A 25,909-nucleotide genomic window follows, 5' to 3' on the forward strand; every position below is an offset into this window, starting at 1 on the left:
CTTCTTAAACATTTGTGTTCTAATTGATGGAATTTCTTAGATTTTTCTTTTATTTAGCCTATTAATTAAATTAGTTAGAAAAATCATAGCATTTCTTTTTTTTATTAATGAAAATCTTAGCTTTTTGGAGTTTATTTTTGTATGTTTTGAAATAATAATAATTAAAAACGAATTGTTGGAAACCAAAAGTTAAGGGACCCATTAAAATGTGTCTGACTGACCCACAAATGGGTCCTCCTGACCCACTGTTTGGGAACCAGTGCTCTAAAGACCACGATTTCCCACGGTACAATATAAAACACAACACACCAAGGTACTGTCATGCGCTTGCGCACGGAGGTTGGGCCAGCACTTGTGTTATTGTTGCAATGTAAATAATGTGTTTATTTGCTCCTTGCGAATGGAGAAAATAGAACGTTTGACAGCGTGAAATAGGTGAGTTTTACCAAATGAGACCGTGTGGCAACAAGCTAAACCTTTTTTAGCTTTCTTTGAGAGTTGGTTTATTGCTAGCATGCTTGCTATAACAGTTTTGCTAACCTACGTGGACAGTGCTGTAGAATACATTGTGCAGTCTGTTGAACTGTGTGGGGTTTAGTAGTACTTTCAGTTTAGTTCTCAGTAAAGGTAACGTTTTCTGGTTGAAGTAGCTTTATTTTAATACTGTTGCAACGTTATAACTTGTCTTTTATAGTATTTCAGTCAACCGAAGTCCTGCATGTTAGCCAAAAGGAAGAAAACAGAGAGGGCGCTGTTCTTCCATTTTCTTTGACGATGGCTAGCCACTAGCCAGATTGAACAGAAGGTCTCAATTCAACCCCAATCTTTCTTGCAGGAAAAGTCAATGAAATATTAGAGAATGGACAAAGACTTGTTAAAGCAGTGTCTGGTCTACCACGGACAAACACTGTTCAACACCCTGAAATGTGAACAGATTGAAAACCCAGACTTCCAAGCTATAGTCTCTGACCTATCCAAGACCACGTATGAGAGGTAAGCCTTCATAAACAGTTGACAGTTCACAGTCAAACCATGCTAATATCTTCTCTCTAAGGCTCCATGTAGAGACTGTGCATATTGTTGTTGTCAGGCAGAAACCTTGTATTTCCTGTCCACATTTCAACTTGTTTATATGAATTGTTTTTGTTAACGAATGCCTGCCTTAATTACTCCATACACGATTGTCACACAAGGCTAGTGAAAATAGCAGATCATGACAAACTTGTAGATCGTCTATTTTCAGCAACGATGTGTCAAATCTGTTGCATAGATATTGCATGTTGCAGTACAAGTATGAGCCCTAACCCACACAATAGTGTGTGCCGTTTCCAAGCATGCATCATTGGCATAATGGACCACTGGTGACTGTGTATACTGTACCTGTGTGTTTTCTGTTGCAGGGGGGATGTAAGGGAGGGAAGTTATCTAGTGGAACAGTTCATTGCCAGGAAGGCCGACCTCCTGTTCTCTCCCACATGGAAAACTGCCACGCCACAAGAGGTGGAGCAGGATGAGGAGGCTGCAGGTGCGTGTGTGTGACTGAATGTTCAAGCATGGTGGTATGTGTCTCTGTAGCGTTGTTGTGAGAATCTACGGTATTCACGTTGGACGACTATAAATATGTTTAGAGCAGGGGTCTTACAATGTTTTCAGGCCATGGACCCCTTAGTTGAGAGAGAGATGAAGCAGGGACCCCCACAACCTGTTCATAGATTCCATATAGTTTCATTGTTTGACAGCACAATCATCAGTGTATTTTGGATTCATGTCAATTTGTGTTTTCAGATATTTAACCACTTGAACTGTCAATACTTAATAAACTTGACCTTTCACTCTGTACTTAGTCTGCTCTTTTTCCCCTCTACACCAAAGCTCTTTGCCAAAAATAGCCGATCTACAAGCTCCCAACGCCTCGCAGCACAAGGCATTGTGAGCTTGTAGATCTGCTATTTTTGGCCTTTAGTTCTCAGAATATGGACGCAAGGGTTCAAGTGGTTAATATAAAAAGGGAGAAAAAAAGGTTTCTGTCACTCAAAGATTTGGAGGACCCCCTGTAGTAACTCTGGGGACCCCTTAGGGGTCCTGGACCCCCTGTTGAAGACCCCTATTTTAGAGACTAAACTATTTAAATGTTTTGCCCTCCTAGAGCCCTATGCCAGTATGCCTCCATTGGAGCTGTTCATGGAGGTGTCTTTTGAGGAGAGGAGAGCCATGCTGTACCGGGACTTGGATCGAGGTGATGCTATAATTGGCAGAATCAATAACATTAGAGAATATGGCTTCTTTCTCACACTGCTATGCTCTGCTGGAGGACTGGAGAGAGACATAGAAGACCTGGAGCTGTCTGTGAGTGAATCGACTTATCCACTGATTTCACTTATTCGCTGATTTGTGTACATTAGAGAAGTAATCATCAAGGATAAATAAATTAACGTACATTGATCTTGAGACTTGCATTGATTTAGTATCCTTTGAAACGTCCTTTCTTGTCCTCATCTCCCTCCTTCCCTCCAGGCACTGTGTCATATTAGTGAGGTTCCGTCGACGGGAAGCCATGACGACCCTCTGTCCTACTACCAGATAGGAGACCTCATCAGAGGTTAGTTTGTTTGTAGCCTATGCCTAAGTAACCAGCTGTCTAAAGTGTACAAGCTTTAGAAGGCACCAAGTTTTATTAAGATATCAATTAATTCACAAAAGAGTTGAGCACCATCCAACCAAACAAGGTCATATAGGACTCGGCCTGCAGTGCAGGCTGGCAATTCAGTTGGACCTAGCTGCATCTAAGTTCCAATATCCTCCTCCATTGACAGTCCCATTCATGAATCATGAAATAGAATTATGATATTAACGATAAACTCACCAATATCGCACCTGTATGGACAGTTTGGATTATCCTTTGTCTTTGTCAACTCTTTGTTTGAAAACAAAAAACAGTCCACTGTTGACATGCTTTGAGCCACTTTAATAAACTCTGTGCAGCCATGATTATTTCTAAGTGTTCCTGTTGGGGAGCACTCTTTTGCAATGATTCAACAACCTGTGGTCCGTTTTGGAACAGGTGGTACAGAGGACGTTGAGTTATCTTGAAGATATTTGGTGTAGAGGGGGAAAAAGGAGGCGGCCTAATATAGACCCCCAGGGGACCCCGGTCAATATCGGCCCATATAGGGTTTAAACACAGGAAGAAAATAAAATATAACTTTGTTACACTTGCATTTAACTGTTCGTATAGGCCAATGCTTGCAAATAAACAGGAGATGATTGCTTTTGAGATTTTTAGATTTTGTAAATATGCCCATATCTGAAAGAAAGTATACAAATGTAACTTGAATGTGTTCTATGCTCTCTGTTAGCTGGAGTGAAAGACATCGACCGCTACCAGGAGAAGATCACAGTGTCCCTCCTCTCATCCTCTCTCTCCCCAAGCCTGGGGCACATCAAACTGGGAGTCATTGCCAAAGAGGAATTGCCTGTTCATTACACGTAATACACATACACACACACTGTTCATGTGCTACATGCATATTACAAAGATGGGGAAAACAACTTTGTGGATTCTGTCTGAGGTCTGTTTCTTCTTTCAATAATTTAATTTAGTGTTTGTTCTATGTGAAGGGGAGAGAGCTAGACACATTTCATTTCATTGTCTTATTTACAAAAGTTAAAAAAAAAGTACAGTATGACCTCGTAACTCTTTTAGTGCTAAAACCGAAAAATTTCAGTTTTTTTTTTTCAATCCAATACAATATTCTTTTTGCTATTTTACTTACCCTGAGCTGCTAGTAGCGACGTGGGTGGTCCTGGCTCGTCCATCGCTTTCCAACGAGCCATGCTACATGTTGCGACGATTTATTCCTTTGAAAATGGTTTAGAATAAAGTTTAGAGCCCCCCCAAAAAAACTCTATTTTTGCGCGACGTATCTGAGGTGCCGAAACCGAACAATTCCGGTTTCTTTAATAAAATGAATAAAATAATTGGAGGCCTCGACGGAGCCCTCGTCTAAATTTTGATTCCACCCCGAAAACCGCGAGCTCTTTCCACCGGCCCGTAATCGGGTAACGCCGCCGCCTCGCGCTGCCGAATCCAATACATTCTCACATCTTTAGAGACCTTTTTCTCTGAACTGTGTTCCCAGGGCAGCGACAACGTTTTTTTTTTGCGGCTAAATAGCTTCAGATCGGGCTTCTAAAAAATAAAGAAGCAGATAGCTAACTGTTAGCTCACTTCCTCCGGTCTTTGTTCATAACAGTGTTTACAGTGAAAACCCAAGCCACTTCTGCCTGTGTACCCGGAAGTTAGAGCAAAGGTCTATGGAGAAATGTCTGGCACTCTAGTTAAACAGCTACTCTAAAATGGCTGTCCAATGAGTTTTACTTTTTTCAGTTGAAATGTAACAGTACAACATGAAATCTCTCCTAAAGTAAAAGGAACTTCAAAAAATAAATGATACAATGTGAAATTAAAGTCTCTTTCACAAGGAATACCAAAACACTGCAACCTCAAGTTTAGCAGTTCAACATAAAATAATCTCACTATAAATGCAGTGCAGTGTGAGTAACACTTACACTTCTTTGCAACAGGAGTAACTCATTGCATTCTTAATCATCACCCAGCCTCATTTCCTTGATCATCTGTAAAATGCTGTCAGAAAGCTTGGCAGACATAATGTGTGTGCATACTGTGAAAAGTTAAGTCTTCATCTCTTTTCTCTCCTCAACCTTTTCCTCTTCAGTCGTGCCATTCGCGTGGCTAATGACACCAATGAGACATACGAGCGTGTCCTGACAAGTTGCCATGGCTACTACAACCCCTCCGTTGTCCAGTACCTGCTGAGGAAGGTGGGCATCAGCCACACCCAGCCGCCGTCGCTAATGAGAGGGCTGCAGAGGTACTGTACACATGCTTCCTGACTGTTTTGGTGAATGTCTGGGAATTTATGGAATAATGCCTTCTTGGTGTTTAAAAGTATAGACCCCACTTGCGGAACCTCGTCAACAGGGTATATACTGTAGGGTTTATGTGGTTAATGGCAGAGCTTGTGATACGGTAGTTGCATCAATTCACCAGAGAATGTTTTTGGTACTGTAAATGCCGTGTTTTCATGTGCAAATACACTGTATTGCCTGTCACAAGTTATAACACCATTATGATCTCTCAACTCTCAGTAAACATTTCCGGGAGGAGGACTTTGCATCGGTGATCAGGAAGAAACAGTCTGCATCCTGGGCTCTGAAGTGGTAATTCTTACTGTTACAACTTTCACCAAGCATGGAGAGAATACTACAATATGCTACTGGGGAATAAGCACTGTGTTACTTACATTTTCTCAATTAGAAGTAAGATTACTAAACATGTCAATAATTACGGCCAGGGATAAGAGGTTCAAAGCAAACAAATGGAACATGCTTTTAAATGGAATCCTCTTGGTTGTGCCATAAAATACCTTTGGAAGGGCAAGAACTAGAATTATGCTGAGTACAATGTGTAACAATGTGTAGGTGAAACTAGAAACTACTGATTTTAGTTAGATTTCAGTAACAAGAGCACTTGTAATCGGGTTACTTTTAACACCCCAGACTGCTGCTCCAGCAAATTTCCCCAAACCAAAAGGTTGACAAAATGCAGCATATAACCCTGGCTCCTGACAAATCCTCCACTCTCAGTTCCTGTCTTGCTGTAATTAGCAGAATTATTTATTTCAGTGTCAAACACTGACTGTCTGCTTGTCTCTCTTACTCTCTTTTCTTTTCTTTGCCTCCTCCTCCTCTCCCTCTCTCTGTTAGCGTACGTTCTGGGGTGGACCACTTTAAGCACGGTCGTCACGTGGAGGCCATGAACGAGTACAACAAAGCCCTGGTGATCGACACTAACAACGTAGAGGCGTTGGTCGCACGGGGAGCACTGTGAGTCTGTTTCTGCTCTCATAGGTCTAATGACACTTTCACAGCGTGGCTCTGTAGGAGATGATCCGTCTAGAAATGGGTCCGTGTGTATGAGTGTGTCCCTGGCTAATCTTGCAAACTACTGAGCCAATCAGCAGCATATTTATTGTGCACAATGCCATATACTGTAGACCAGGGTTCCCCAATAGGCGGCCCGCGGGCCATTTGCGGCCCGCGGGGGGCTACTGTCTGGCCCACACCGTCCCCAGTAATAATGGTGGTATAAGAGCAGCAACAACACTAGTATATCGTCGTTGTCGGGTGTAAATCTCGTATCTCCAAATTTGTACGTTCTTTCGCAAATCATACAAGGCTGTCGCACAAAAGTAGTGAAAACAGCAGATCTACAAGCACGGTGCGAGGCGTTGTGAGTAGTCACTATATGTACTATGTGGGTGCAAAATTCCTACCACTAGGGGGCGCTGTTTTAATTAATGCATAATTAATTAGATGGATTAAAATATTTTAATTAATGAAAAAATTAGTATAAATTAATTGAATAAAAAATTTAAAATCTGCATATTTAATATAATCATAACTAATATTTTATAGTGTTATGGTTTTATGTTTTATATTGTTGGTTTATAAGTTTTTAAAGTACTGGTACAGTAGAGTGGAGGAGAGGAGGAGAAGACAGGAGGGGAGAGAAAAAAAAAGGGGAAGAAGGGGAGGGGTGGTGAAAGGGAGGGGGTTGGTGGGGGGTAAATGTGACAGCAATCATGGATGTCGCAAAAATCGGTTGACTGTGTGTGTGTGTGTGTGTGTGTGTGTGTGTGTGTGTGTGTGTGTGTGTGTGTGTGTGTGTGTGTGTGTGTGTGTGTGTGTGTGTGTGTGTGTGTGTGTGTGTGTGTGTGTGTGTGTGTGTGCGTATGTCTGCAACATTGCAACAACTATTTTTCGTTCTAATCAATACCTCCATTATTAAAAAATAGCCAATCTACAAACTCACAACATTACACTGCAATATCATATTATGCATTGTGTATCTGATATTTTAGGCATCAGTTCTACAGTGTTAACAACTTTATAGTAACTCTGAGGATATTATCTGACATTAAGCAATAAGCATATTTAACCACATGAACCCTTCTAGGCAAAAGCTTTATTGCTTATAATGTGTATGATTTGACACATTCACGAGGGGATACGGTCAGAAATGGTACTACAGTTGTATAGATTTATTAATAGTTTAATTCGTGTGCATGTCTTTGTGTGAGAGATAGAGTGGATGAGAGGAGAAGAGAGAGAGAGGAAAGGGTGGGGGTCATGAATTGGTGGTGGTGTGGAAATGACAACCCCCTCAAGGATGTCGCAAACTGTGTGTGTGTGTGATAGCCCCAATAGAAGCAGCAGATGGTCTATGGCTTATCTAATTTTAAAACTGTCCCCTGCCTCAAATCGTGACAGATGTAGAATATCGCTTGGGTCATTGCATCAACATTGTTGAGTCAATGAGGGTATTGCTGGTTATGTGAAATAGTTATTGTACAACTTCTAGATCATCTGTGTCTGTCCATCTGTTTGCTGTTTGACCGCACAGACATCAGTGTATTTTGGAGTCATGTCAATGGCTCTTTTTCATATATTTAACCACTTGAGCCATCATTACCTAATAAATTGGTATTATAATATGTACTCGGTCTGCTATTTTGTCCCCCTACACCAAACCTCTTTGCGAAAATAGCCAATCTGCAAGCTCACAACGTCTCGCAGTGCGAAACATTGTATGCATGTAGATCTGCTATTTTTGTGTACAGTTCTACAGTGTTAATATAAAATGATTGGAAGCTTTTGAGGACCCCCTTTACTAACTCTGAAGCCCTTAGTTGATATTAAACCTACATTATAATTTAGTTTCATCTACACCTGTGATTTCAAAACCCTTCCACCCATGCATAGTCATATTGGGTACTGTATGACAGGGTGCACAAATATATTTCCTTATCAAGGTATCTAATTACCCTTATCTGACCCCCCACAGATGACACCAAGAGGGTACTCTATATCTTTATCTCTGATCATACTAGCAGTAGCTGATCTGTCATTTGAAAGTGTTACACGACAATCAACCTTTCGATAAAACATAATATGATCATAGGCCATACCATGGTTTAAAAGGGTAAACAGAAATTAAATCATGTGTAAAAGTAGGTGAAATAACTACATGTTGTACCAAGTGTCCCAACTGTGCTTAGTTAATCCTAAACTTCCTCATTTTTCACAAGTATTCTTATCTACACTACCCAGATGACACCAAGTAGGGTACTATGCTATCTTTATCTCTTATCACACTAACATTAGGTAGTATGTTATTTGAAAGCTTCTCATAACTAATCAATCATTTCGATAAAATATAATGTGATCATAGGCCATACCATGGTTTTATAGGGTAAAAATAAATAAAATCAACGTTTAAGTAAATGATATAACTACATATGTTTGCTAAGGGTCCCAACTGTGCTTAGTTAATCCATTTCTTCTATACAAAGTTCCTCATTCTTCAACCACCAAGTTTTTTCTTATCTAATTTTCATCACAGATACTAGGAAAGAGCTTTTAATATAATCACTAACAGAGTTCTGAGGTATTGTTCTTCAACCCATTCTGTACGGACATGGGAGGTTTTTCGGGGTTTTTACTGACACTAGAAAACAAAATCATTGCATTTTGGAATTTGCCTATTTCTTGAACATAATTCAAGTGACAGATACACAAACAAGCAGGGATTTTGTGATTTTTAGCACCAACATGTAGATCTGCTATTTTATATGTTTAGGCATTTGTTAATATAAAAATGATTGGAAGATATTGATTACCCTCTGTTGTAACTCTATTTGATATTAAAACTACAGATAGTTTCATCTGCATCTATAATTCAAACCCTACCCACCTCAAACTCTGACATAGTGGTCAGTAGTGGTACTACACATGTCAATGTCCTAATGTTACAAAGATGACATGTTAGCAGGGGTGGATTTGGTATTGTCATAGGAACTATTTCTCATTAACATTACATAAATGAGAGAGGAATCCAGCTTGTAGATAAGCTATTTTCACTAGTTTGACTAACTATACTACTTATAGTTGTATTGTGGAGGTCTAATCTGTGTTCTCAAGACACTAGATTATTCAAACTATTTACCTCAACATGACCAAAGTGTTGCATAGTAATACATTTAACTTAGATATGCTGTCAACCAAACCGGGTTGTCCCAGTCATGTATATATTAGGTGTTTTGCACTGAATGCACTGATATTGGACAGAACTGACAATACACATGACAATGTCCTAATATTAGAAAGAATTATAGAGTGTCAGCTTGTAGATCTGCTATTTTCACATTTGTTTTTTCTTTGTTGCACAGACGTGCATAGACCCAGGGGGGAAGGGTGCTTATCTTTAGAATCCATACACCTGATTGCAGTAAAAAACAGTTTTAAGACTATGACACACTAATGCAACTCCTTGTGTCACCCCATCTTACATTTATTTTGTATAATAATTAAATTAGATGTACAGTATGTTAGTTTTGTAGATTTGTGATTTTGAACCCATAGGCTAACAGCTTTGCAGATGTGTTATTTTGGGGTAATACCTTGCATACCTATTATTTTCACTGGGATGTGATGTACGTGGGGTTGTCCCTGTTGAATAATATATTGGAATATGGTGTGATTTAAGGGTTAGGGTTAGGGTTAGGGGGATTATTTGTATGGCCACTAGTGGTACTACACCGCTAGAATAATAACTCTTTCTCATTAACATTACATAAATGAGAGAGGAATACAGCTTGTAGATCAACTATTTTCACAGTTTTTTATTGTAAGAACATGTGGGGTCACTAGTGACCACTAGTGGTACTGCAGCAACTGTAAAACAATTGTATTGTACAATTTTTTTTTTTTTTTTTACTATTCATGGTCATCTCAGTGAGATGAAAAATAACCTTATACTTAGTATTGTAGCCACTTGAACCCTATCTAAGCAAAAAATGGCCTATCTACAAAGGTTATCTAAAATACAATGGAGGGGCATTACATGAACAGTTTAACATTTTTAAAGTTTTGTGCCATTTGTCCAATACGCTGAAAACATGTATTAGTAGTAGTATATTATGGGGTTAAAATAAAATACTAGGTATTCCTTAAAATATTAAAACTAAATATTGTGTTTAACCTAAAGATTTATCTTTACATACATCACCTTTACATATAGGCTTCCAGGTATGCTTATGCAATGGGAAATTCAATTCCATCATATGAAATTATGGATCACTAAGTTGACAGATGTATGTGAAATAGCGATATCTATTGGGGTGAATCACTAACAACAGCATGTGTATTTCTTGTAATTGATGGAATAGGGAGATTATATATTATTTTTGACAAACTAAATTGAAATGCCATTATATTTACCGTACAACCCTATTATTTTATCCTGTTACTTCCATCCTATACGGTAGATATTCACTAAACGTGTAAGCCTTAGAAACGCCTTAATGGACTTAGTATTTTTAAAGCAAATAATTGTTTCACTCATACAATAGTTTATATTATTTAGAAATAATTGCTTTGACAGTAGCTGGGAAAATAGTGACATCTAGTGGATATGACATGTATATTTAGAAATAATTGCTTTGACAGTAGTTGGCGAAATAGTGCCATCTAGTGGATATAGTTTTTCTACCCTGAACTTTGCAGCCTGAATGACTGCTGAGGGAAAATACTGCCCTCTGGAGGATGTAGGGGAAATACCACCCCCTGGAGGATACAGGGGGAATACCAAATCAAACTGTACATACATATAATGAACTCGAATGTATGACACCATCCACTCACTCATCACTAAGAATTTCAACTAACACAAAACAGACAAAACTAAATATTACTGCACAAACATCTCTAAGAAAATTTAAACTAATACAAAACAGACAAAAATAACGCTACTAAGAAATTTCAACTATCACAATACAGACAAAACTAAATATTACTGCACAAACATCTCTAAGAAAATTTAAACTAATACAAAACAGACAAAAATAACGCTACTAAGAAATTTAAACTAACACAAAAACAGACAAAAACATCACGAGTCATCTAGATTACCATAGGTTCCGCAACTATCACTATTGCAGAGTCAGTAGCTTAGGTTACTCGTTGTGCTAAGGTATTGTTAATCTTTGAATTTGTAGATAAAACATATTTCTAGTGTTAGTGGTTAGATCATACATAATCTCACAATCTCTCTCTCCAACACAATTTCACTCATAATTTCTGTTTTCTTTTTTTTCTTTTTTTTCCCTCTAAGCCATAACAACTAGTAAACATAACTAATACGGTAGTTGCTCAGTACACCGTATCACTCATACAATAACTTATATTATTAAGAAATAATGCTCTGACAGCTAGTTGGGAAAAATAGTGACATCTAGTGGATATGACAAGTTTCTCTACCCTGAACTCAGCCGTATGAATGACTGATGAGGGAAATACTGCCCCTGGAGGATCTAGGGGAAATACCATGCCTATTGTACATAGTACATAATGAACTAGAATGCATGACGCCATACCCATACAATCCTCAGAACACAATATCAATATAATCTCACAAGAAAATTAAAACTCAGGACATAAACCACCCATAACAGGTAAACTGTAAAACACAAGGTGGTCAGCAGCAGTTCATTAGCCAATCAATTATAATTAATATGTAAATGTCTGAATACTATATGTTTCTACGCGGTACACCATGGCTATTTAGGATTGAATCCTTTTAGCGATAAGCTACAGATACAGATAACTAGAAAAACTAGCAGATCTATAGTCCCATCGAATATCAATACAATTAACATACAATGCTTTCCCCCTTCATCCCTATCCCACTGGTCATGTGTAACATAGTTGTTCTTTTCCTGGGGTGAGACACTAGCTAGATTTGTCTACACAAATCATACTCAGTAAATCAATTTGGTAGACATACTGGTTTGCCACCAACACAATTATCTTCCACTTTATATTCTGACACTCTGGTCTACTCGTTACACGATGTGTCACTACTCTACATAGCAAAACACTATTCATCTGTACAAACCATGCACTTCCTCATTCAACACTAAAACGCACAAAACATAAAATATAGCCACCTAACAGAAAGTATTACAAAAAATAACCTCACGAAGAATGTTCAACTAGCAACTAAAACTTTGCAACATAACAAAAATATTAAAAAAAAAAATAACACCACTAAGAAATTGAGCCTAGAAACTAGAAAACATGGAGGATTCTTTTCTCTCTCTCTCTCTCTAAGCCATAACAACTAGTACACATAACTAATACGGTAGTGCTCACTACACCATTTCATCAAAATCGGTAACCTATTTGGCAATAACTTTATGGTTATGATTCTATAAAATCTAAAAACATTTGTAATTCAACCAAAATGTAATTCTGGAGTTTACTAATATTGTACAATGGGTGTTGTACAATCTATTAATACAATTCTTTTTTTTTAAGTTGTCTGATTTACACATTATTGTAGTAATTTAGTGTTGAGAATTGTTGTGTCACCACATGTGTGGTGAATTGTAACTTGAACAATATTACGGTGATATATACTTTTTACTATTATTGATGCCTTACAATTGTCTAAATAACTATATGAATATGGATTGAATCACTGATACTGCTAATATTTTACTTTTGTAGTTTATTCTGTTAGATACACTGCATTATTCAAGTCAGTAACATAACATAGATCTTTTCAAGAAAAAGTACACTCTGATTATGTCCCACCAACACCATTCACCATATACTCTAATCCTAATACTATAATTGAGGTCACTAAAATGCTTCAAGTGCTAGGTCTGTTTACGGACCTGTGCTTTTCCTATGCATATTTCTAATAAAGTACCCTATTCAATCAGTCTAAGGCTAGCTAATATTAGTAATAGTTTTTTTTTTTGTTCATATAGGGAGTTATGAATCAATATACTGGGTTACATATGATCACACCGAGTGTGTTTCATACTAGGACCTATGCAGGGATATATGTAGGCCTATTGGTAAAATATTTGCACACAAAACATTACTATATTATGGCTAATGGGATAACATTAATATACTCAGTGATCATTAAATACATTTTCTCCCTCATTATTACCCATATGAATGAACACCATAGCTAATGAAAATGGTGTAAATACATGTATATCATTGTTGGTTACATTAGAAGTGAGCTAAGCTGACCCCTCTAGTGAAACAAAACTAATTTCAAAGCTATTACAGTAAAACCAACATAAACTAATTTAACATAAACTACCAAGACCAAATATTCAGTAAATCAGTATATTTTTATTTTGACAAGAAAACATGAACAAGTATTTACAAGTATAATGATGCACAATGTCACCGTATAATCACGGTTGTTAGAACTCTAACTATAATTTTAATTCGAGAAGCCCGTTGTTAAGGCTATGTATGAGTTCTGTCATTTTTTGGTTACAGTTTTGTACATGATTACCAGCTGAACGTCCGCATAAGTAACACCATTCCTGTGTTGCCAGTGTCACATATATCCTGTTTGTTAATTTCACTTCGGGTAGTTTCCATGCATCGGGGGCTGTGATTATGTTTGGATGTGCAATAAATCCTCTGCGGAATCTCTCCTGACCAATGGCGATCTTTAGCCGGTCGGGTGTATAGTTTGCTTTGAGATACGGACATTCTCCTCTGCTGTAGAATGCATGTTGATTTAAAAGTGTATCGCCTGGCAGAAACTTTGAAAGCAGAAGGCGGCAGGCTCCGCAGCGATGATGATCCCCTACCCCTGTATGCTCCATGTTAGCCGGTTCCCCTAACCATGCAAACTGTGATGATTTCAAATTGAAAACACTATCATTGTTTGAATTGCTGTCGGATACGTGCTGTGGTGGAAGACCACATAGAAAAGCTTCAGATGCGTATATTGAATGATCATCTGGTGGGATATTTTTCCCTCCATTAGTATCATTCATCCATTTAATTCGACCATGCATAAGTCCATCAAAATAGGGATCTATGCCTGTGGGGACATATTCTCCATCTTTAAAAATGATTCCTGGGAAGATTGTAGGCTTTCCATCTTTCTCGTTAAAGTCGAAGGATTTTTCTACATCTTTAGCGAAGGTGTAAAATGCATTGGTCGCTGCTGCGCCAGAATCCTGTTTTTCTAGCCCCAATTCACGGGTGTTATCCATTTTTTTTTTTTTTAAAGAGACTGCAGCAGACTTCCCATTCTCCTTTTTTTATATCTACAGCTTTTCAACGCCCCTTAATGCGTTGTACCGAGCATCCGGCGCATACTATGACATAGGCTATTACTTACCCATCTGTAACAGTATGGGATATGTGCATTGGTAAAATATTTGCACACAAAACATTACTATATGACAAATGGTATAACATTAATATACCCAGTGATCATTAAATACATTTTCCCCTCATTATTACCCATATGAATGAACACCATAGCTATTGAAAATGGTGTAAAATACATGTATATAATTTTGGTTACATTAGAAGTGAGCTAAACTGGCCTCTCTAGTGAAACAAAAACTAATTTCAAAGCTATTACAGTAAAACCTCCATTTAATTGAACAAAAATACTACCAATACCAAATATTCAGTATATCAGTATATTTTTTATTTTGACAAGAAAAACATAAACAAGTATTTACAAGGATAATCATAGTCAATACAACTGACAAAACATTACTATATGGTAAATGACACAGTGGTAACAAAATATACACAGAGTTCATTAAATAATTGAACATGATCACCAGTAAAATATACATTATATTCTTCTAAGTAAAATGTACATTATTGAGAAATAATGTTCAGTACTTGGTTCTACAGATGGTGTGTTACTCCAAAACAAAACAAAAAAACAAAAAAGTATTTACAAGGATAATCATAGTCAATACAACTGACAAAACATTACTATATGTCAAATGACACAGTGGTAACAAAATATACACAGAGTTCATTAAATAAATGAATATGAACATGATCACCAGTGAAATATACATTATATTCTTCTCAGTAAAATGTACATTATTGAGAACTATTGTTCAGTACTTGGTTCTACAGATGGTGAGTTCTTCCAAAAAGTAACAAGATTGTTCAGTACATCATGTTTCTTTGAGTTTCCACCCAACACATGTTCGAAATTAATTGTCTCTTCGATCTTTTCTGGAATATCTTCCACCTCCTTCAGATCGTGTAGAAAGGCTTCACACATCCCTTGAACTCGGGATGGTATGACATCGAATCCATGAGTTTCCAGCACACTCATGACCCCCAATATGAATCGACCATTCCAAAGTCTTTTGATTAATTCATTAAAATGATTGAATACATAATATCTTGGTAATGGATACAGACATTGATGGTTTGTCTGACTAGGATGATCTGTTTGACAACCGTAGCAGGCTTCTTTCATCTGGTCAAATATTACCACATCCAATAGCTTCGAGACACATACTTTTACAATGTCAAGAAGCATTATATTCCCCAGACAATCAGGCTGGCTTAGAGTCGAAAATGAATTAGATGGTCTGGGTGGTGAAGGCGGTGGTGAGAAGTAGGGTGTAGAATAGCCTACAGGTGATGGTGGAGGAGTACCAGGGACTGGATAGTATTCTTCATTCGTTTCAGACATGAAATCCGCCCATGGCCCAAATTCTACAGTTTCCTCTGGAAGAGTAGTGGTAGAGTCAGGCTTGTCATTGTCAACTTCTTCTCTTCTTTCAGTAGATTCCTCCATGGTTACTGGTGTAGAGCACCATACGCTGAATACCCTTATATCGTGTATGGGGAATAGGCGTGGTTGGTAGGGAGGGTGGAACAATAAGGGGGGTGTATGACCCTAGCTAGATATAGGTAATTAGTTCAACCCATGTTAACCCATCATTAATGTGATCAGATGTACATTCTTTGAAAAAAAAAAAAAAAAAAAAACACGTGTTTAAAACATGGTTATTTTTTTCTTTATCCTTTCTTGGCAACCAGATTTCTTACCTTAACAGTAACAGCTTTATTGACTGTACTTTTCAAAACAAATGGTTTTGTTAAACAGTATATTGATTCATAACTCCCTATATGAACAAAAAAAAAAACTATTACTAATATTAGCTAGCCTTAGACTGATTGAATAGGGTACTTTATTAGAAATATGCATAGGAAAAGCACAGGTCCGTAAACAGACCTAGCACTTGAAGCATTTTAGTGACCTCAATTATAGTATTAGGATTAGAGTATATGGTGAATGGTGTTGGTGGGACATAATCAGAGTGTACTTTTTCTTGAAAAGATCTATGTTATGTTACTGACTTGAATAATGCAGTGTATCTAACAGAATAAACTACAAAAGTAAAATATTAGCAGTATCAGTGATTCAATCCATATTCATATAGTTATTTAGACAATTGTAAGGCATCAATAATAGTAAAAAGTATATATCACCGTAATATTGTTCAAGTTACAATTCACCACACATGTGGTGACACAACAATTCTCAACACTAAATTACTATAATAATGTGTAAATCAGACAACTTAAAAAAAAGAATTGTATTAATAGATTGTACAACACCCATTGTACAATATTAGTAAACTCCAGAATTACATTTTGGTTGAATTACAAATGTTTTTAGATTTTATAGAATCATAACCATAAAGTTATTGCCAAATAGGTTACCGATTTTGATGAAATGGTGTAGTGAGCACTACCGTATTAGTTATGTGTACTAGTTGTTATGGCTTAGAGAGAGAGAGAGAGAAAAGAATCCTCCATGTTTTCTAGTTTCTAGGCTCAATTTCTTAGTGGTGTTATTTTTTTTTTTATATTTTTGTTATGTTGCAAAGTTTTAGTTGCTAGTTGAACATTCTTCGTGAGGTTATTTTTTGTAATACTTTCTGTTAGGTGGCTATATTTTATGTTTTGTGCGTTTTAGTGTTGAATGAGGAAGTGCATGGTTTGTACAGATGAATAGTGTTTTGCTATGTAGAGTAGTGACACATCGTGTAACGAGTAGACCAGAGTGTCAGAATATAAAGTGGAAGATAATTGTGTTGGTGGCAAACCAGTATGTCTACCAAATTGATTTACTGAGTATGATTTGTGTAGACAAATCTAGCTAGTGTCTCACCCCAGGAAAAGAACAACTATGTTACACATGACCAGTGGGATAGGGATGAAGGGGGAAAGCATTGTATGTTAATTGTATTGATATTCGATGGGACTATAGATCTGCTAGTTTTTCTAGTTATCTGTATCTGTAGCTTATCGCTAAAAGGATTCAATCCTAAATAGCCATGGTGTACCGCGTAGAAACATATAGTATTCAGACATTTACATATTAATTATAATTGATTGGCTAATGAACTGCTGCTGACCACCTTGTGTTTTACAGTTTACCTGTTATGGGTGGTTTATGTCCTGAGTTTTAATTTTCTTGTGAGATTATATTGATATTGTGTTCTGAGGATTGTATGGGTATGGCGTCATGCATTCTAGTTCATTATGTACTATGTACAATAGGCATGGTATTTCCCCTAGATCCTCCAGGGGCAGTATTTCCCTCATCAGTCATTCATACGGCTGAGTTCAGGGTAGAGAAACTTGTCATATCCACTAGATGTCACTATTTTTCCCAACTAGCTGTCAGAGCATTATTTCTTAATAATATAAGTTATTGTATGAGTGATACGGTGTACTGAGCAACTACCGTATTAGTTATGTTTACTAGTTGTTATGGCTTAGAGGGAAAAAAAAAAAAAAAAGAAAACAGAAATTATGAGTGAAATTGTGTTGGAGAGAGAGATTGTGAGATTATGTATGATCTAACCACTAACACTAGAAATATGTTTTATCTACAAATTCAAAGATTAACAATACCTTAGCACAACGAGTAACCTAAGCTACTGACTCTGCAATAGTGATAGTTGCGGAACCTATGGTAATCTAGATGACTCGTGATGTTTTTGTCTGTTTTTGTGTTAGTTTAAATTTCTTAGTAGCGTTATTTTTGTCTGTTTTGTATTAGTTTAAATTTTCTTAGAGATGTTTGTGCAGTAATATTTAGTTTTGTCTGTATTGTGATAGTTGAAATTTCTTAGTAGCGTTATTTTTGTCTGTTTTGTATTAGTTTAAATTTTCTTAGAGATGTTTGTGCAGTAATATTTAGTTTTGTCTGTTTTGTGTTAGTTGAAATTCTTAGTGATGAGTGAGTGGATGGTGTCATACATTCGAGTTCATTATATGTATGTACAGTTTGATTTGGTATTCCCCCTGTATCCTCCAGGGGGTGGTATTTCCCCTACATCCTCCAGAGGGCAGTATTTTCCCTCAGCAGTCATTCAGGCTGCAAAGTTCAGGGTAGAAAAACTATATCCACTAGATGGCACTATTTCGCCAACTACTGTCAAAGCAATTATTTCTAAATATACATGTCATATCCACTAGATGTCACTATTTTCCCAGCTACTGTCAAAGCAATTATTTCTAAATAATATAAACTATTGTATGAGTGAAACAATTATTTGCTTTAAAAATACTAAGTCCATTAAGGCGTTTCTAAGGCTTACACGTTTAGTGAATATCTACCGTATAGGATGGAAGTAACAGGATAAAATAATAGGGTTGTACGGTAAATATAATGGCATTTCAATTTAGTTTGTCAAAAATAATATATAATCTCCCTATTCCATCAATTACAAGAAATACACATGCTGTTGTTAGTGATTCACCCCAATAGATATCGCTATTTCACATACATCTGTCAACTTAGTGATCCATAATTTCATATGATGGAATTGAATTTCCCATTGCATAAGCATACCTGGAAGCCTATATGTAAAGGTGATGTATGTAAAGATAAATCTTTAGGTTAAACACAATATTTAGTTTTAATATTTTAAGGAATACCTAGTATTTTATTTTAACCCCATAATATACTACTACTAATACATGTTTTCAGCGTATTGGACAAATGGCACAAAACTTTAAAAATGTTAAACTGTTCATGTAATGCCCCTCCATTGTATTTTAGATAACCTTTGTAGATAGGCCATTTTTTGCTTAGATAGGGTTCAAGTGGCTACAATACTAAGTATAAGGTTATTTTTCATCTCACTGAGATGACCATGAATAGTAAAAAAAAAAAAAAAAATTGTACAATACAATTGTTTTACAGTTGCTGCAGTACCACTAGTGGTCACTAGTGACCCCACATGTTCTTACAATAAAAAACTGTGAAAATAGTTGATCTACAAGCTGTATTCCTCTCTCATTTATGTAATGTTAATGAGAAAGAGTTATTATTCTAGCGGTGTAGTACCACTAGTGGCCATACAAATAATCCCCCTAACCCTAACCCTAACCCTTAAATCACACCATATTCCAATATATTATTCAACAGGGACAACCCCACGTACATCACATCCCAGTGAAAATAATAGGTATGCAAGGTATTACCCCAAAATAACACATCTGCAAAGCTGTTAGCCTATGGGTTCAAAATCACAAATCTACAAAACTAACATACTGTACATCTAATTTAATTATTATACAAAATAAATGTAAGATGGGGTGACACAAGGAGTTGCATTAGTGTGTCATAGTCTTAAAACTGTTTTTTACTGCAATCAGGTGTATGGATTCTAAAGATAAGCACCCTTCCCCCCTGGGTCTATGCACGTCTGTGCAACAAAGAAAAAACAAATGTGAAAATAGCAGATCTACAAGCTGACACTCTATAATTCTTTCTAATATTAGGACATTGTCATGTGTATTGTCAGTTCTGTCCAATATCAGTGCATTCAGTGCAAAACACCTAATATATACATGACTGGGACAACCCGGTTTGGTTGACAGCATATCTAAGTTAAATGTATTACTATGCAACACTTTGGTCATGTTGAGGTAAATAGTTTGAATAATCTAGTGTCTTGAGAACACAGATTAGACCTCCACAATACAACTATAAGTAGTATAGTTAGTCAAACTAGTGAAAATAGCTTATCTACAAGCTGGATTCCTCTCTCATTTATGTAATGTTAATGAGAAATAGTTCCTATGACAATACCAAATCCACCCCTGCTAACATGTCATCTTTGTAACATTAGGACATTGACATGTGTAGTACCACTACTGACCACTATGTCAGAGTTTGAGGTGGGTAGGGTTTGAATTATAGATGCAGATGAAACTATCTGTAGTTTTAATATCAAATAGAGTTACAACAGAGGGTAATCAATATCTTCCAATCATTTTTATATTAACAAATGCCTAAACATATAAAATAGCAGATCTACATGTTGGTGCTAAAAATCACAAAATCCCTGCTTGTTTGTGTATCTGTCACTTGAATTATGTTCAAGAAATAGGCAAATTCCAAAATGCAATGATTTTGTTTTCTAGTGTCAGTAAAAACCCCGAAAAACCTCCCATGTCCGTACAGAATGGGTTGAAGAACAATACCTCAGAACTCTGTTAGTGATTATATTAAAAGCTCTTTCCTAGTATCTGTGATGAAAATTAGATAAGAAAAAACTTGGTGGTTGAAGAATGAGGAACTTTGTATAGAAGAAATGGATTAACTAAGCACAGTTGGGACCCTTAGCAAACATATGTAGTTATATCATTTACTTAAACGTTGATTTTATTTATTTTTACCCTATAAAACCATGGTATGGCCTATGATCACATTATATTTTATCGAAATGATTGATTAGTTATGAGAAGCTTTCAAATAACATACTACCTAATGTTAGTGTGATAAGAGATAAAGATAGCATAGTACCCTACTTGGTGTCATCTGGGTAGTGTAGATAAGAATACTTGTGAAAAATGAGGAAGTTTAGGATTAACTAAGCACAGTTGGGACACTTGGTACAACATGTAGTTATTTCACCTACTTTTACACATGATTTAATTTCTGTTTACCCTTTTAAACCATGGTATGGCCTATGATCATATTATGTTTTATCGAAAGGTTGATTGTCGTGTAACACTTTCAAATGACAGATCAGCTACTGCTAGTATGATCAGAGATAAAGATATAGAGTACCCTCTTGGTGTCATCTGTGGGGGGTCAGATAAGGGTAATTAGATACCTTGATAAGGAAATATATTTGTGCACCCTGTCATACAGTACCCAATATGACTATGCATGGGTGGAAGGGTTTTGAAATCACAGGTGTAGATGAAACTAAATTATAATGTAGGTTTAATATCAACTAAGGGCTTCAGAGTTAGTAAAGGGGGTCCTCAAAAGCTTCCAATCATTTTATATTAACACTGTAGAACTGTACACAAAAATAGCAGATCTACATGCATACAATGTTTCGCACTGCGAGACGTTGTGAGCTTGCAGATTGGCTATTTTCGCAAAGAGGTTTGGTGTAGGGGGACAAAATAGCAGACCGAGTACATATTATAATACCAATTTATTAGGTAATGATGGCTCAAGTGGTTAAATATATGAAAAAGAGCCATTGACATGACTCCAAAATACACTGATGTCTGTGCGGTCAAACAGCAAACAGATGGACAGACACAGATGATCTAGAAGTTGTACAATAACTATTTCACATAACCAGCAATACCCTCATTGACTCAACAATGTTGATGCAATGACCCAAGCGATATTCTACATCTGTCACGATTTGAGGCAGGGGACAGTTTTAAAATTAGATAAGCCATAGACCATCTGCTGCTTCTATTGGGGCTATCACACACACACACAGTTTGCGACATCCTTGAGGGGGTTGTCATTTCCACACCACCACCAATTCATGACCCCCACCCTTTCCTCTCTCTCTCTTCTCCTCTCATCCACTCTATCTCTCACACAAAGACATGCACACGAATTAAACTATTAATAAATCTATACAACTGTAGTACCATTTCTGACCGTATCCCCTCGTGAATGTGTCAAATCATACACATTATAAGCAATAAAGCTTTTGCCTAGAAGGGTTCATGTGGTTAAATATGCTTATTGCTTAATGTCAGATAATATCCTCAGAGTTACTATAAAGTTGTTAACACTGTAGAACTGATGCCTAAAATATCAGATACACAATGCATAATATGATATTGCAGTGTAATGTTGTGAGTTTGTAGATTGGCTATTTTTTAATAATGGAGGTATTGATTAGAACGAAAAATAGTTGTTGCAATGTTGCAGACATACGCACACACACACACACACACACACACACACACACACACACACACACACACACACACAGTCAACCGATTTTTGCGACATCCATGATTGCTGTCACATTTACCCCCCACCAACCCCCTCCCTTTCACCACCCCTCCCCTTCTTCCCCTTTTTTTTTCTCTCCCCTCCTGTCTTCTCCTCCTCTCCTCCACTCTACTGTACCAGTACTTTAAAAACTTATAAACCAACAATATAAAACATAAAACCATAACACTATAAAATATTAGTTATGATTATATTAAATATGCAGATTTTAAAATTTTTATTCAATTAATTTATACTAATTTATTCATTAATTAAAATATTTTAATCCATCTAATTAATTATGCATTAATTAAAATAGCGCCCCCTAGTGGTAGGAATTCTGCACCCACATTGTACATATAGTGACTACTGTTGTGTGCTTGTAGATCGGCTGTTTTCACTAGTTTAAATAATTTTTAAAATGATAGATTCAAAACGAACGGTTTTGGACATTTTCACCCGACAACGACGAAAACTGTTGCTGGAGTAGCGGGAACGCCACCGTCGCCCCCTGCAATGTTGTGGCCCTCGGCTTGGTACCCTAGACATAATTCGGCCCTTGGGGAAAACTAATTGGGGAACCCTGCCATATACTGTAGACTGTAGTGCACTAAGAACTCTGACAACGGTACAACATGTATTGCATAACTGAAGGGGCATCGCTGAAACCATGCTCACATCTCGACACTACTGATGTAATTGAATAACCCACTGTAATTTGTGCAACTTTATTCACAAACCCCTGTGTGCTCTTCTCCATGCGCATGTTTTGTTTTTGTTTTCTTTTTTTGCTCGTTCTGTGATATAATTTCCCTCTCTGTTCATTCCAAGGTATGCCAATAAAGGCAGCATAATGAAAGCTATATCGGACTTTGAGCTGGGCCTGGAGAGTTGTCCTGATCACCGCAATGCCAAGAAGTACCTCTGTCAGACACTGGTAGAGCGGGGAAAACAGTGAGTCATAAATAATCAACATTCTATGCGTGCGCTGACTGCGCTCTGCTGCTGTAATGATGCCGCGTTCACACTGGCAGATACAAAGATACAGGCTACCATTCTTTTTCAATGGAAGCCAGTGACATGAAGATGCAAAGATACATCTGATGTTTGGAGCTGCTACTACAGCTACACAAAAGTTGAGCTGGCTTCAACTTCAGCTACAATATGCTGTGGCTTTGTAGCTTTGTATCTTTTGTATCTGCCAGTTGAACGTTTCATTACAGTATCTTCTCTAATAGTATTCTTGCTCAATCAAAATCTATAACTCTGGTTCTTGTGTTTTCTAGGCTTGAGGAGCAGGAGAAGCTAGTAACAGCAGAGGGTCTGTACAGGAGAGCGCTGTCTCTAGATGACTCCTATCCAGAAGCACAGGACGCTGTGCGCAAGATCACAGACACCATACAGGTGAGCTGCCTGTGGCATACAGACACACATGCAGACCTGTGTTGATGGACATACAGTACATGTCACAGAGCTTGAAACAGTCATGTGACATGCATGCGCACACAAAACACCCATATCTTTTGGTTTGTAATACTGATGAAGTGTTTTGGTGTATGTGTGCGTCTCCGTGTGTGACTCCGGGACTCTGCCCTTTGACCCTTCAACTGCCACGACCTCGTCCCCTGACTGTTGGTGGGAAACAAACAAACAAACAAATCAATCCATCATAACGACAACATCAACAACAACCTCCACTCTCCTGCCGGACTCTGGTTTGTACCACCGTGTCCCTGGTCCAAACATGGTAACTGTGAAACTCGTCTGGGAAATATTTCTGCTTTTCTACTTCTCTCTCTCTCTCTACCCATCCTCTCTCTGTCTCTATGCCAACCACTTTGCTCTCTGGCTCATGCCACCTTCTACATGATAAACCCACTCTCTTTCTCTCCTTTCAACCTTCAACTGCTTTATTACTTTCCCACCCTGCTGTTCTCTTTTCATTGAATTAATATTGCATGCCATGTCGGGGGTCACTTTTGCATGTCTGACATCCCGACGTGTTTGTGTATAATTGTGTGTGAATACATTGCAATATGTGGGCATTGGGCTGCTTTTGTCCCACCTTGCCTCACCTTGCCGGGCTGCCTTAAAGAAATCCATCCGCTGCGAGAAGAGGCACTGGCTAAGGAGCAGGAGAAAACTAAGAGCAACACCAGTGCAGAGAAATTGCGTAAGATCTTAAAAGAAGATAAAAGGTGAGTTGGCAATGGATCAGTTATCAGGTATGGAAGGCAACTGCACCAACTGTTACAGACACCCAGGAACGTGACTCTGCTGCCCACATGCAATTCGTTTATAATGTACTTTGTACAATACAATGTATGTATGCTGCATTTACAAAATCATTCACATATATTTGAGTACCAAGATTTATACTCACAGTGCATGCAACAGATCCTTCTGGATATATTTAGATAACAGTATAAACGGCATTCGTGTTAAACCAGTTTAAACTGTATGACCTCTGTGATAAGGGTCAGAAAGACAATGTGTCCTCTCTCTGTCTTTAGGATGAAACGAAAACGGAAAAGATCATCCTCTTCCTCCTCATCTTCCTCTTCAAGCCGCTCCTCTTCTTCCTCCTCCAGCTCTTCCTCCTCCCTCAGGAGAAAGAAAAAGAGGAAAAAGAAGAGGAGGAGTGATAGGGGGGAGCAAACGGCACCGCAGGCGCTCCTCCAAGGATGATGGGCGCAGCACGAACGGGGAGAAGCAAGGGAGACAGGAGGAGGAGGAATGGTAACCCTGCACCTCCAACACCTCTTCCACCTTTCTCAACCAGAAGGGAGGTCCGGGGTGGGGAGATGAGGAGGAAGTAGATGACAGAAGGATCAGCCAGCTGTACTCTTGTCAGCGGCCTCATGAGGGACGAAGAAGCCTCGGACGGCTCCACACGCAGGGGAGGGGAGGAGGAGGGAAAAGGGATGACAGAGAGGCACAGGGCAGGAGAAACAGCCATAGTAGAAGCCCAGAATGGCAGGTGAGGAGGCGGGGAGGGGAATAGGAGGAAAGAGTGGACAAAGCGGGGAGACGAGCAAGGATGAGAGGGAAGGAAGCGAACGGTGGAGAGAGGAGAAGAACAGCGGCGGGGGCACCCGGAGGAGCAGCTTAGGCGAAGAAGAGAAAAAGGAAGCATTCCTCCTCGTCGGCTGGGTCGGAGATCTCTCGCAAGTCTCACAGTAAGCCCTCTGCCTCCCAGAATGCAGACGTCGACAGGAGCTCTAGTTCAGCTGACAAACGCTCCCACAGCGAGCAAGGAGCGATCACTCCCTCATCCAGGAGGATTTCCTCGGATGTCGGTAGGTATGAGAAGCAAGGTCAACTGGGGGAAGAGAACCGAGCTGGCAGCAGGTCAGAGAGGGCCGACCCCACCAAAGTGACCTCTGCTGGGACCCGTAATGGACAGCAGTCCGTGAGTACGGCACCATCAGCGGTGGGGCCCAAAAAGGAAGTTCCTGCCAACTTAATGTCTATCTTGGATCAGATTGCCACCAATTTCAGAAGGATAAAAGGGAGGCAGGCCAAAGAAATAATCCCAATTAGTTTAATTATGAAAGTGTTGGAATCTGAATACTGTCTTATGTCAAAGTAAAGGGTAAACACTGTAGAAGGGAGCTGATACATTAACGGACTTATCATAACTGAAATGGAAGTTGATCGAGAAAC

The 25,909-nt window shown here is 38.1% G+C and overlaps 1 protein-coding gene across 1 annotated transcript; it reads left to right on the forward strand.

Annotated features, from left to right (window-relative positions):
- Positions 1 to 313: 313 nt before the first annotated feature.
- On the forward strand, positions 314 to 25,903 carry ttc14 (tetratricopeptide repeat domain 14). Its single transcript, XM_080726024.1, is given in 18 exon segments — positions 314 to 435; positions 836 to 993; positions 1,401 to 1,525; positions 2,147 to 2,346; positions 2,515 to 2,599; positions 3,357 to 3,486; positions 4,737 to 4,892; positions 5,170 to 5,241; positions 5,788 to 5,907; positions 23,075 to 23,197; positions 23,530 to 23,647; positions 24,339 to 24,348; positions 24,351 to 24,441; positions 24,757 to 24,892; positions 24,894 to 24,983; positions 24,987 to 25,199; positions 25,208 to 25,360; positions 25,362 to 25,903. Coding segments are annotated over 17 exon segments (2,430 nt in total). The 5' UTR covers positions 314 to 435; positions 836 to 859; the 3' UTR covers positions 25,836 to 25,903.
- The last annotated feature ends 6 nt before the right edge of the window (positions 25,904 to 25,909 follow it).

This window comes from Nannobrachium achirus (assembly GCF_963921795.1).
Source record: "Nannobrachium achirus genome assembly, chromosome: 1".
In the NCBI taxonomy this organism is placed as follows: Eukaryota; Metazoa; Chordata; class Actinopteri; order Myctophiformes; family Myctophidae; genus Nannobrachium; species Nannobrachium achirus.